This window comes from Ranitomeya imitator, chromosome 2 (assembly GCF_032444005.1).
Source record: "Ranitomeya imitator isolate aRanImi1 chromosome 2, aRanImi1.pri, whole genome shotgun sequence".
Classification (NCBI taxonomy): domain Eukaryota; kingdom Metazoa; phylum Chordata; class Amphibia; order Anura; family Dendrobatidae; genus Ranitomeya; species Ranitomeya imitator.
In genome coordinates this window covers 326,186,245-326,200,337 of record NC_091283.1, presented here as the reverse complement: position 1 = coordinate 326,200,337, position 14,093 = coordinate 326,186,245, and the positions used below count along the sequence as shown (strand labels likewise).

General features: G+C 45.1%; 1 protein-coding gene across 1 annotated transcript in view; it reads left to right on the top strand.

Annotated features, from left to right (window-relative positions):
• LOC138666484 (zinc finger protein 850-like) overlaps window positions 1–13,717 on the top strand; it is a 96,862-nt gene extending 83,145 nt beyond the window's left edge. The window contains exon 19 of the mRNA XM_069754702.1: window positions 10,589–13,717. Within this exon, the coding sequence (XP_069610803.1) occupies window positions 10,589–12,171 (1,583 nt within the window). The 3' untranslated portion in view covers window positions 12,172–13,717. The remainder of the gene's footprint in view (window positions 1–10,588) is intronic.
• Window positions 13,718–14,093: the final 376 nt, after the last annotated feature.

Genomic DNA, 14,093 nt, shown 5'->3' with positions numbered 1-14,093 from the left:
CCTTTCGGTGTGCACTATTGTTTTGGGTGCTTTTTTAGTTAATATGATGTGGTGTTGGATTGCCATGTGTACTAACCAGGGGGGCCTCTCATGCTCTGAAAACCAACTGAAGCGAGGGAGAGGTACCGCCCTTTTATTTTCAGTAGGGTTTCCTGTCCTGGCTGGGCGGATCCCCTCTCTCAGGTGTGCCGTCATGGGTTCCGGAAAAACCTGTTACCAGTAAGTAACCCTGGTGTTTTTCCAAATTCTCTTGAATTCGACAATACCCTATATATGGTTGTACACTACTGTCTGGGCACATGGCAGGTTAAGCAGGGAGGGAGAGCCATGTAGCTATTTGAATGCAGATCTACCTGGAATAGTTTTCAGAAACAATGTATTGGGGCACTGTTCCCGCCTCTGCACAGGGGAAATCTCGGGCCTTCTCCGCTGCGGTCTCCCATTCTTCTCCTACCGCAGTGGAGACTGCTCAACGGAGACGTCTGTCCCAGCGTCTCGCTCAGTCTGACTCTGTACAAAGAGTTACTGCTGCTTTTCCTGCTTCTGCCATTGAAGTCAGTGCTGGGCAGCGGCGAGCAGACGCTTCTGGGACTAAGTCCTGCTTTTCTCGTTCTGAGCATGCCCAGAGTAAGATCCCTCAGTGGAGATCGAGGGTCACATGATCAGATACTGCAGCTAAGGCCATTGGTCATTCAGGAAGGTCCTGTAGGTGCTCACGCTCTGTGGCAGCCTCTCATTGGTCCTTCTAGGAAGGTCCTGTACGTGCTGCAACTATTTAAGGCTCACATTGCCGCACAGCTATGCGATAGTATTGCTTTATGTGCTTTGCGCCAGTGTGGTCACGTAAGAGTGTGTTTAGGGACCCGGCTGAAATAAGCCCCTAGAATGCTGGCACCTCCGGCGAGGAGTTTTGTGTGCATGCGTGTGCGTGACCACTGACTGCTCTCTGTTTGGGCAGTTAGCCTGTGCCTCTGTGAAGTCTAACAGGGCACAGTGCTTTGCTTTCACGGCTACTCGGTGAATTAACTGAGTTAGTCCATACCGCCATATAGTGCTGCCATTTGCTAGCAGCAGGTTCTCCTGCACGGTGTACCCCGGGCTGCGAATGCACCAATATCAATAAAAACATCTATATTTACTCGGTGCGTTCCGCTAGCCCTAACACCCTGCGCACAGCGCACCGGATTTGAATTATGTATGACCTGAAAATCAGGGAGGTGCCGGCAGAGGTGTGACAGGACTATCCCTATATATAATGTGATGGTCAAAAGAAGATGGCACCTTGTAGCAACTTCAAGCATGGATGTGGTTGAGAAGCCACAGCAGCAGGAACCTCAGCCACAGACACTGTCACCACAGCAGCAGCGAGACTGAACTTCAGAATGGTGAGTGATCTTTGTGAAAGTTCACCATGTTAAATAGGTCCCTTTTCTCGGAAGATACTGACAACTGGGTAAGGGCCATTAGGACAACCATAGGTATCGTACATTCTAAAACCCCTACTACAGTTCAGGGCATCATGTTTGGTAGTTTAAAACAGAAATGGAGGTGCTCATTCCCAGTCAAATGAAAAAATTAAAATGCTCATTATAAAACAATGGACGAGACGTGATAAAAAGGGTTCGCTACTGCCTGCATCAAAAAGGAGGAACCCATTTCACGAGGAAGAAACAGGCTTATGGGAGAAGACCCCTAAGATTGATGTAGCAAAATCCTCCAAAAAATGCCACCTTACATTTTGTGGATCTGGGAACTCTTAGGGACCCCCTGGACAGTAAAGCTGAAATTTTTTTAAAACAAACATGGTAATCTTTAGCAGGGGCATTAAAGCCAGCAATAGCAGCAACCTGCACGGCCAGATCTATGATGGGCTGCTTACAGCAACTCGATGATCAGATCTGGAATAACACTCTGACATAAAAGATGCTGGCAAATCTCCTGCTAATGCAAGATGCTGCTTGCTTCCTTCCTTGTGGATGCTTCCTTGGACGCAGTCAGGTTAGCGGCCAGAGCAGCGAATGTAACAAACGCTGCCTTGTAGCTCAAATCTAACCGGTGGATGTCCACCGGCTTGTTTTTGACCACTCCTCCAAAAACATTTCCTCGTTCGTCCTCAATACCCCACCCCAAGTCGCCTGACCCTTGGGAAACGCTCCCCTCCCAAAGCTAACGGTGCATTGTATGGGTGTTTCCCTCATGCTGAGACCCATCACCTATGATTGCAAGTGAGACCCCCTGTGGTGATGGCGCCCGTGGGTCTACTATCCCCATCCACGCAATGGGCCTAGTTGCTGGCAGCACAATGGATTGAGACCTTGAGATATAGATGAGATTGATAGAATGATTGCTTTACATTTACCTTTAGGTTTACATTAGATCCGTCCCGCACGTCCTCCTTTGCTTGCAGTCACTGAATGAAAACATTGATTCCTGAGGCTAAACTGACGAGCAAGCTAATCAATAATAAAACACAGCAATCAAATCTCTAATAAAACAATATTGACACAACTGGTGCTCCGTGCTGGAAAAGTCTGCATCTCCTAGATCAGTGGACTCTGCTCTACAGGCACTGGTCCAATAGTCTTTAGTCCGTGTCCAGTTCCTCACAGGCACCTTCAGGGTAATAGTCAACCTGAAGGGACTGAACAAGTTTCTGGTCTACAGACCCTTCACGATGGAATCCATAAAATTTGAACATCTTCCGCGTCCTCTGGTTGTGACGTTCAGGTCAGAGGATGCAGAGACCTGGAAGACACAGCGGCGCGCAGCAGTGGAACGAGGACAGGTGAATATCGCAAGTGCCGGGGGCCTGAGCCTGCAGCGACACCGGCACCTGGCTCCCAGCGATGAGAGGTGAGTGTCATTATTTTTTTTTTTTTTTAAATCACAGCAGCAGTAGCAGCATATAGGGCATATTATTCTGTGGAGCATCTTATGGGGCCATCAACCTTTTGTGCAGCATTATATGGGGCATAATATGGGACCATCATTAACCTTTTGTGCCGCATTATATGGGGCATATTTTAATATGGGGCCCATCATGAACTTTATGGAGCATTATATGGGGCTCCTTATTCAATATGGATATTCAAAAACGCTTAATCTACTGATGTCTCAATTAATTTTACTTTTATTAGTATCTATTTTTATTTTTGAAATTTACCAGTAGCTGCTGCATTTCCCACCCTATGCTTATACTCGAGTCAATACGTTTTCCCAGTTTTTTGTGGCAAAATTAGGGGTCTCAGCTTATGCTCGGGTCGGCTTATACTCGAATATATATATACGGTAATTATAAATTAGTGGCAGATAGATGGATAATTAGATTCATTATGCAGTGTGATAGGTCTGGACCGATACCAGCCCCAAAAATGCCTCCTTGGGATCTAAACCTGGTCTTGGAGGCTTTAACGAGCTCTCCCTTTGAGCCCTTAGACAAATTACCATTCAAGATACTCACCCTGACAACGGTAATATTGGTGGCCTTAAGATCAGCCCGTAGAGTCAGTGACTTACAGGCTCTATAAATTAACCACTTGTTTACACAGATCACTTAAGATAGTTACCGTATTCTTCGTATTATAAGACACACCGGATTATAAGACATACCCCAAATTTTGAGGAGAAAAATATAATTTTTTTTTTTTAAATATGTAACATGTATTCCCATTAAAACTATAAAGTTTAATACCAACTATTTAAAAAAAAAAACACACCAAATCCCAGTGTAACAGAATAAAGATCTACTCCATACCAATAACCTAGCAGTTTACCTATGATTAGCTGCTGACCCTACCTATCAGTGGATGTTGACACCCTATAGACACGAATATTTGGCACCCCCACTCAGCGGCGGCTATTCCTAACTCACCCTGTTAAATACCTATTAAACTATAGGTGGGAAAACAATAAGCAGCAAAAAGAGGCCATGAGGCTATCTGCTGGAAGCTAAGATTTTCTTGGGTTAACTCCCGCATATACTTCTTTTTCTGTTACCCAGGGCCGGCTCCAGGATTTTGTGGGCCCCGGGCAAGAGTCTCAGTGGGCCCACATACCACGATTCATGATGCACAGATACGGAGGAGAAATATTGATATACTACATAGGGCCTAGCCTTCCCCCTCATCCTTCACATAGGCAGATATGCACACACAATACGCAGACATACACACACATCTACAGTACGCAGACATACACACACACACACAATACGTAGACATGCACACACACAAATATGCAGACATGTGCACACACACACACACAAATACGCAGACATGCACACATACACAATACGCAGACATGCGCGCACACACACAATACGCAGACATTCGCACTCACACACAATACGCAGACATACACACGCACACAATACGCAGACATACACATACAGTACGCAGATATGCTGCACACACATACAGTACTCATACATGCGCACACACACACAGCACTGACATGCACACACACAATACGCAGACATGCACACACACAATACGCAGACATGCGCACACACACACAATACGCAGACATACACATGCAATACGCAGACATGCACACAAATACAATACGCAGACATGCACACAAATACAATACACAGATATACACATACAATACGCAGATATTTACATACATATATTTGAAGACAAATTCACAAAAATACATAAATATGTACAGTCAAACACACTGATATACACAGATATGCACATCATACAGGCAATACACAGACATACAGACAGACACAACACACAAGCCTCACTCACCTCCCCCAGGCTTGTCACCCATCAGGCTCCTCTGGCATGTGGATATGGAGGGAGTGCTGCTTGAGCGATGGCCGTCACTTAAACAGACATGGCCACCCACAGTGCACGCTGCAGCTGTGTCTGTTACTAATGATGCGGTCAGGCAGACACTGTGCCTTTTAACTTTGCTTGTGTGTCCGCCCGGCCGTGTCATTACTAGCAGAAGCAGAGACATCGCTGCAGAGTGCACTGTGCGCGGCCATGTTTATTTAAGTGACGGCTGAGCTCAAGTAGTTGCGAAGCTGCTGGGGGAGCAGCCCGGGCTCCCTGGTATCCCGGCCACGAGTGGGCCCCCCCATTTGTTCAGAGCCCTGGCAGTTGACCCGATACGCCGGGTGCTGACGCCGGCCCTGCTGTTACACAATTTTGTGAATACTGATGGGTATTGCTTATAGCTGATATGTGGTTCATGATGGGTTCACTGTTTTGAATTAGGCCTTTTATCTTGTCATTTTATGGCTTTATTTTTCCCCATTCTGTCCTGTTATCTTTGAGTCCTATGGAGTACAGGTTTTGTTCATACATGAAGCGGCCATTATAACATAGGGTCATTGCTTGATGTACGTTACTGCATTATAAGCTACATATATTAGCACTTTATGATGGGGGAATTATTTTCTGTACTATAGCCTTCTTTTTTTTTATTAAGTACTTTCCTTTCATCTCTTTTTGCTGCTTATTGTTTTCCCACCTATAGTTTAATAGGTATTTAACAGGGTGAGTTAGGGATAGCCGCCACTGAGTGGGGGCGCCAAATCGTGTCTATAGGGTGCCAACTTCCACTGATAGGTAGGGTCAGCAGCTAAGCATAGGGAAACTGCTAGGTTATTGGTATGGAGTAGATCTTTATTCTGTTACACTGGGATTTGGTGTGTTGTTGTTTTTTTTTTAAATAGTTGGTATTAAACTTTATAGTTTTAATGGGAATACATGTTACACAATTTATTATTTTTCCCTCTTTGTATTATACAAATGGTGGTGCTTCTTGTAATCCATGAGTCTTATTGCTTACTGGGGGTGGTAGCTGCGGTGAAGCGGGGTCCAGCAGTCGCTGCGGCAGGAGTGGGGTGATGCTACAGGCCGCAGGCTGGGATGAGGGGGTGTTCCAATGCGCGGCGCACTGCTTCAGGTGTCCAGTGCTGTTGCAGGGGTCTCCGGTACTGCGGGGGCCCTGCTGACATTTTGTGAAAGGCCAGGGCCCCCACAGTTCCATGGTTTTCTATGCAGTGGACTCTGGGGAAAATGGCCTCCAGGAGGCGGCACATGCGCAGATGGAGATCTTGGCACCAAGATCTCAGGAGATGAGATTTCAGCGCTGAGATCTCAATCTCCTGATATCTTGGTGCCGAGATCTCCGTCTGCACATGTGCGGCCCCCCGGTGGCCATTTTCCCGGAGTCCACCGCATATGAAACCATGGAACTGCGTGGGCTCTCTCCTATCACAAAATGTCAGCAGGGCCCCCGCAGCACCGAAAAACCCCGTAGCACCGACACACTCCCTCATCCCACCCAGCGGCCTGCAGCGTTACCAGTAAGGTGTATCTGCATTATAAGATGCACCTCCATTTTCCCCTCAAATTTTGAGGGAAAAAAAGTGTGTCTTATAATCTGAAAAATAGGGTATGTTGAGACCAGACCCAGCATATCATCCAAAAGTGGCATCTATATTTTATGGGAGCCAAGAAATTGTTCTCCCCTCTTTCTTTAGCAATCCTAAAAATGCAGAGGAGCAGAGATTTCACACGCTATATGGTAAACGGGTCTTGGTACAGTATTTAGCCATATAAAAACAGTGAAGAAATACTGAATCCTTATTTGTGTCATTCCAAGGAATTAGGAAAGGTCTTAAAGTAACAAGGGCAACCGTAGCTAGATGGATTATCGACGCCATTAGCTTTGTCTACTCCTCTAGTAATATACCAGTTCCAAAGAACTTGAAGGCTCATTAATAATAATAATAATAATAATAATAATAATAATAATAATAATAATAATATTTATTATTATAGCGCCATTTATTCCATGGCGCTTTACATGTGAGGAGGGGTATACATAATAAAACAAGTACAATAATCTTGAACAATACAAGTCACAACTGGTACAGGAGGAGAGAGGACCCTGCCCGCGAGGGCTCACAATCTACAAGGGATGGGTGAGGATACAGTAGGTGAGGGTAGAGCTGGTCGTGCAGCGGTTTGGTCAATCGGTGGTTACTGCAGGTTGTAGGCTTGTCGGAAGAGGTAGGTCTTCAGGTTTTTTTTGAATGTTTCGATGGTAGGCGAGAGTCTGATATGTTGTGGTAGAGAGTTCCAGAGTAGGGGGGGATACACGAGAGAAATCTTGTATGCGATTGTGGGAAGAGGAGATAAGCGGGGAGTAGAGAAGGAGATCTTGTGAGGATCGGAGGTTGTGTGCAGGAGAGTACCGGGAGACGAGGTCACAGATGTATGGAGGAGACAGGTTGTGGATGGCTTTCTATGTCATGGTTAGGCTTTTGTACTGGAGTCTCTGGGTGATGGGGAGCCAGTGCAGGGATTGACAGAGGGGAGAGGCCGGGGAATAGCGGGGAGACAGGTGGATTAGTTGGGCAGCAGAGTTTAGAATAGATTGGAGGGGTGCAAGAGTGTTAGAGGGGAGGCCACAGAGCAGGAGGTTACAGTAGTCAAGGCGGGGCATGATGAGGGCATGGACTAGGGTTTTTGCAGATTCTTTGTTTAGGAATGTACGGATCCGTGAAATATTTTTGAGTTGGAGGCGGTAGGAAGTGGAAAGGGTTTGGATATGTGGTTTGAAGGAGAGATCGGTGTCAAGGATTACCCCAAGACAGCTGGCTTGTGGGACTGGGGAGAGTGGGCAGCAGTTTACTGTAATGGATAGGTTCGTTGGGGAGGTCGTGTGAGATGGGGAAAGATGATGAATTCTGTTTTGTCCATGTTAAGTTTTAGAAATCTAGTGGAGAAGAAGGATGAAATAGCAGACAGACATTGAGGGATTCTGGTTAGTAGGGTGGTGATATCTGGTCCAGAGATGTAGATCTGTGTGTCGTCAGCATAAAGATGATACTGAAAGCCGTGAGATTCTATGAGCTGTCCCAGGCCAAAGGTGTAAATGGAGAAGAGCAGGGGTCCTAGAACTGATCCTTGCGGGACTCCGACAGATAGGGGGCGAGGTGAGGAGGTGGTGTGTGAGTGGGAGACGCTGAATGTCCGGTCAGTTAGGTATGACGAGATCCAGGATAGGGCCAAGTCTGTGATGCCAAGGGATGAGAGGGTCTGCAGCAGCAGGGAATGGTCCACTGTGTCAAAGGCAGAGGACAGGTCCAGGAGGAGGAGGATAGAGTAGTGTCGCTTGCTCTTGGCGGTTAATAGGTCATTGGTGACCTTAGGGCAGTTTCAGTGGAGTGGTGTGACCGGAAGCCTGATTGAAAGCAGTCGAAGAAGGAGCAGGAAGATAGATGGGAGGACAGTTCAAGATGGACATGTTGTTCCAGTAGTTTTGAGGCAAAGGGGAGAAGTGATATAGGGCGATAGCTAGATAGAGAGGATGGGTCAAGAGAGGGCTTTTTGAGGATAGGTGTGATTGAGGCATGTTTAAAGCTTGAGGGGAAAACGCCAGTTGTTAGTGATAGGTTGAAGATATGGGTTAGAGTTGGGATGAAGACTGTGGTGAGGTTTGGGATGAAGTGGGATGGGAGTGGGTCAAGTGCACAGGAGGTGAGATGAGATCTTGAGAGTAGAGTGGAGAGTCCGTCTTCTGTAATGGTGGAAAAGTTGGTTTTGGGGGTGGAGGGCTGGGTAGTTGGGAGGAAGGGTTCTGGGGGTTGTTTACTAAAACTGTCTCTGATGTTCTCAATCTTCTGCTTGAAAAATGAGGCAAAGTCTTCAGCTGAGATGAGTGGGGAAAGGGAGGTGCTGGGGGGGCGGAGGAGAGAATTGAAGGTGTTGAATAACTGTTTGGGGTTGTGAGACAGGGAGGATATGAGAGATGAGAAGTAGGTTTGTTTTGCTGTGGCGAGCGTGGTTTTGAAAGTAGTGAGGGACTGTTTGAATGCGATGAAGTGCTCGTTGGAGTGGGATCTTTTCCATCTGCGCTCAGCAGCCCTGGAAGCTCGCCTCAGTTCTTTGGTCAGGCTGGTGTGCCAGGGCTGTCTGCTGATTTTGCGAGCTTTGGTATGTGTGAGAGGGGCAAGAGATTCCAAAGCTGCAGCTATTGTGGTGTTATATAGAGCGGCAGCATCATCCGCATTGTGTAGGGAGCTTATGTCTGTGAGAGGGAGGAGGGATTCAGAGAGTGGGTGAAGATCAAGGTGTTTAAGATTTCTGCGAGGATGTGAGAGTTTGTGGGGTGGGGGTTGTAGACAAGGAGTGGAGAGGGAAGAGAATGTGAGTAGGTTGTGGTCAGAAAAAGGAAGAGGTGAGTTTGAGAGCTTAGATAGGGAGCAGAGGCGGGTGAAGATGAGGTCCAGTGTGTGACCATCTTTGTGAGTGGCTGTAGAAGACCATTGAGCAAGGCCGAAGTTTAGTGGCGGCTGAGAGGGAAGTGTCAATGGGGATGTTGAAGTTGCCCATGATGATAGTGGGGATGTCAGCGGCGAGGAAATGGAGTAGCCAGGTGGTGAAGTGGTCAAAGAAGGTGGTGGCTGGCCCTGGGGGACGGTAGATGACAGCCAGTTGGAGGGGGAGTAGATGCGCACGGAGTGCACCTCAAAGGAAGGGAGGGTAACAGAGGGTGGCAGTGGGATTGGGGTGAAGGGGCAGTTATCTGACAGGAGAAAACCAATTCCTCTGCCATGCTTGCCGCTGGGGCAAGGGGTGTGAGAGAGGTGGAATCCACCATAGCAAAGCGCGGCTGGAGAGGCTGAGTCAGAGGGAGGTGGAGCCGCGTATTCATTACTGTAAATGAGCGGCTCCACGTGACCGCTCATAGAGTACAAGGTGCGGCCAGGACAGGAAGCAGAGAGGGAGCCGGGAGCTGGGTGAGTATTTTAATAACAGCTGGGGGGGGACGGCGCACAGGGGGTGGGAGGGGGTTGGGGACCTGGATCTGGATTTTACACACTATTATTCATATCTTCTCTACAGCAAACGCTGCTGCAGGGAAGATATGAATGGCGGATTCAGCACCAGTGGGGGGGACAGCGCTTAATGTAGCGCTGTCTCCTGCACGGCACACGGACAACGTCCGTGTGCGGGACGTGTTTTACAAGGACCCATTGACTTTAATGGGTCCGTGTAATCCGTGCGCTCCCACGTACACTGACATGTCTCCGTGTTTGGCACACGGAGACACGGTCCGCAAAAAATCAATGACATCTGCACAGATGCATTGATTTTAATGTGTGTACGTGTGTCAGTGGCTCCGGTACGTGAGGAAACTGTCACCTCACATACCGGAGCCACTGACGTGTGAAACCGGCCTCAGATAGTGCTGTCAAGGGCTCTGTAAAATCCCATTACCTGTAAGTAACTAAGATATTTCCATTGGCAGATGATGGACTTGTGTGGGGACTTTTGTTTTTGCGGGATGAGAATAAACTTTTTTTGGTATTATTTTTGCCCACATAACATTGTTGGCTTTTTATTCCTTGTTTGGGTGGCAGAATGAACAAACAGTTGTACACCGCTCCATCCTATGAGGTTTTCTATTAGACTGTGAACTGTCATTGTCTTGGTAAATAATTCAATATTTTCACATAGCTTGCTATTTTTACGGACTGTTTAAGTAGAAATGTTAAAATATCCGTGTTTTTTTTTTTTTTTAATTAAAAAATAATTCATTTTATTCTTGGCAGATGACTGTACCAGGAGATCAGAGGGACAGCTGACATCTTCAATTTTTAAGTCAGATGATCTTGAGATCCCACAGGACACGGTTGAAGTGAATTCCATTGCTCCCGATATACCATCATCCCTTCATAGCAAAAATCTGTCACGTGATTCATTACCGACTACTAAGCAAAATCAGAGTCCCAAAATAAGCATTAAAAAACGAATTGCTCCTAATGCAAAGAAGCCAATTCCTCATTCAGAATATGGAAATAGTTTTCCCCTAGAAAAGTGTTTTCTTAAACGTAAAAAAAAAAACACAGAACAAGAAAATCTATCCTTTGCTAAGTGTGGGAAGTGGTTTAACCACAAATCAGATCTTGTTAGTCATCAGCCAACTCACACAGGGGTGAAATCTTTTTCATGTTCAGAATGTGGGAAATGTTTTAACCAGAAATCGAATCTTGTTAGTCACCAGAGAACTCACACAGGGGTGGAGACATTTTCATGTTCAGAATGTGGGAAATGGTTTAGACAGAACTTAGGTCTTATCAAACATCAGAGAACTCACACAGGGGAGAAGGCTTTTTCATGCTCAGAATGTGGGAAATGTTTTAGCCTAAAATCACATCTTGTTTGCCACCAGCTAAATCACACTGGGGAGAAGCCTTTTTCATGTTCAGAATGTGGGAAATGTTTTAACTGCCACTCAAATCTTGTTAGTCACCAGCGAATTCACACAGGGGAGAAGCCTTTTTCATGTTCAGAATGTGGGAAATGTTTTAGTCACAAATTAGGTCTTAGCAAACATCAGAGAACTCACACAGGGGAGAAGCCTTTTTCGTGTTCAGAATGTGGGAAATGTTTTAACTGCCACTCAAATCTTGTTAGTCACCAGCGAATTCACACAGGGGAGAAGCCTTTTTCATGTTCAGAATGTGGGAAATGTTTTAGTCACAAATTAGGTCTTAGCAAACATCAGAGAACTCACACAGGGGAGAAGCCTTTTTCGTGTTCAGAATGTGGGAAATGTTTTAACTGCCACTCAAATCTTGTTAGTCACCAGCGAATTCACACTGGGGAGAAGCCTTTTTCATGTTCAGAATGTGGGAAATGTTTTAGTCACAAATTAGGTCTTAGCGAACATCAGAGAACTCACACAGGGGAGAAGCCTTTTTCGTGTTCAGAATGTGGGAAATGTTTTAACTGCCACTCAAATCTTGTTAGTCACCAGCGAATTCACACTGGGGAGAAGCCTTTTTCATGTTCAGAATGTGGGAAATGTTTTAGCCACAAATCAAGTCTTGTTGGTCACCAGCGAACTCACACTGGGGAGAAGCCTTTTTCATGTTCAGAATGTGGGAAATGTTTTAACCACAAATCATATCTTGTTAGCCACCAGCGAACTCACACTGGGGAGAAGCCTTTTTCATGCTCAGAATGTGGGAAATGTTTTAGCCTAAAATCACATCTTGTTCGCCACCAGCGAACTCACACTGGGGAGAAGCCTTTTTCATGTTCAGAATGTGGGAAATGTTTTAGACAGAAATTAGGTCTTAAGATGCATCAGATAACTCACACAGGGGAGAAGCCCATTTCATGTTTATAAAGTGGGAAATGTTTTGTAGATAAATCAACTCTTGCTATGCTACACATAAGAGAACTCGCACAAGGAGAAGCCTTTTTCCTGTTCAAAACATGGGAAATGTTTTAGCCGGAAAGTAAATCTTGATATCCTCCAGCAAACTCACACAGAGAAGAAGCCTTTTTCCATTCAGAATGTGGGAAATGTTTTATACAGAAATTAACTTTTTATTTTTTTATTCTTTTTATTGAAAGATTCCGCAGGATAAGGTTACAAACACATAACAATGCAGTGTAAGGTCAGAATAATCCATACAGTCGCCTTCCACAATAACATGGATGTAACATCACACTCTCAATAATAGAGTAAATAAATAAAGAAAAGCGAACATACAGAATGGAGCATAGCATTTTGAGACAATTTCCATTGCAAAGCATTGCACACTCAAATTAACAGGTTCTTTCTCAGAATTCAGAACTCATACCAATTTGGGTCATAATAAAAAAAATAAAAAAAACACTCCTTAAGTCTACATATACCATTACTTTCATATACTGGAAGGGATATACATCAGGGTACGTGTCGTGAGATAGATGGAGTCATGGCATTAGGAGCGGTGCATTAAGGGTGAATCACACCATCTCTCCCATATCTTATGGAATTTCTGGGGACATCCTCTATATCTATATAATATATTCTCATATAGTATTATATCATTCACTATTTTTTTCCACTGATTAATAATAGGAAGCTCCCCCCTCCCCCCCCCCCCCCATCAACCTCAGTGCTATTGCTTTCCTAGCCATAAATAGAACTTCCCAGAGAAATATTCTGTCATAATGCACCCACTATTCTTCCATTGTAGATAGTAAGCTCTCACGAGCAGGGTCGTCTTATTTTGCTTTATTATTGTATTATTAACGTTGTTACCTATGACTGTTGTCTCTGAAACTGTTAAACTGTAAAGCGCTGCGGAATATGTTGGCGCTATATAAATAAAGATTATTATTATTATCTACAATTCCCAAGATACACAATTCTGGACTATAATCAATTGGTATCCCAAATATTTGTCCTAATTTAGTTATCGGTTCACTCCAGTATCTTCGTACTATCCTAGAATTCCAAATAAGATGCCAGAAATCTGCTCCAGACTCCCTGCACCTATGACATTCATCAGTTACCAGTCTGCCAAACCCATGTAGTCTACTCGGGGTCAGGTAGGATTGTTGAAGTATATATAGTTGAATTAATTTTATTATTTGCGGCTGGCGACACAATCGAATGTGTCTCTAGAGCATCATTCCACTGATTATCAGTGATGAAGGGGATTAATTGCCACCATTTACTCTCTACAGCAAGTTGAGTAGAGGCAATTCTGGAGTTTAGAATAAAGGTGTATAGGGAGGATATTGCGCTACTTGAGTTGATAGCACTCCTATCAAAGGATATCTTGATATTCGCATCCTAGGATATGGAAACTGGTGCGTTATGGCATGTCTCATTTGCAAATATCTATAAAAATCGCTATGGGGATCCCAAACTTTATGTGAATTTGTTAAAATGATAATAAAATTTAATCTTCAAAAATCTGATTGAGCCTTGTTATTCTGTATTACTTCCAGAAACTTGGATCTTGTAAATTTTTGAGGTGTGGAAATTCGGGATTATCCCATTTGAGTTTCTCCTACTTGATCAATGAATTTCATAATAAGCTTACTTTATCGGTCGTCCATGACAGCACCACGGATAGAGGGGATCCACCCTTCAGGAACAGGAAACCTACAGATACATAAGGGCGGCACCTCTCCCACGCATCAGTTGGTTTCCTGTTCCTGGAGGACAGGATGCCATACAGATCATATCTGTATTTCATCTGATACCCAGGCCGGCTGTCCGACTCGGGTAGCGAGGGGGTCTCCTACCTCGGGCAGTGCGGGTCCCTG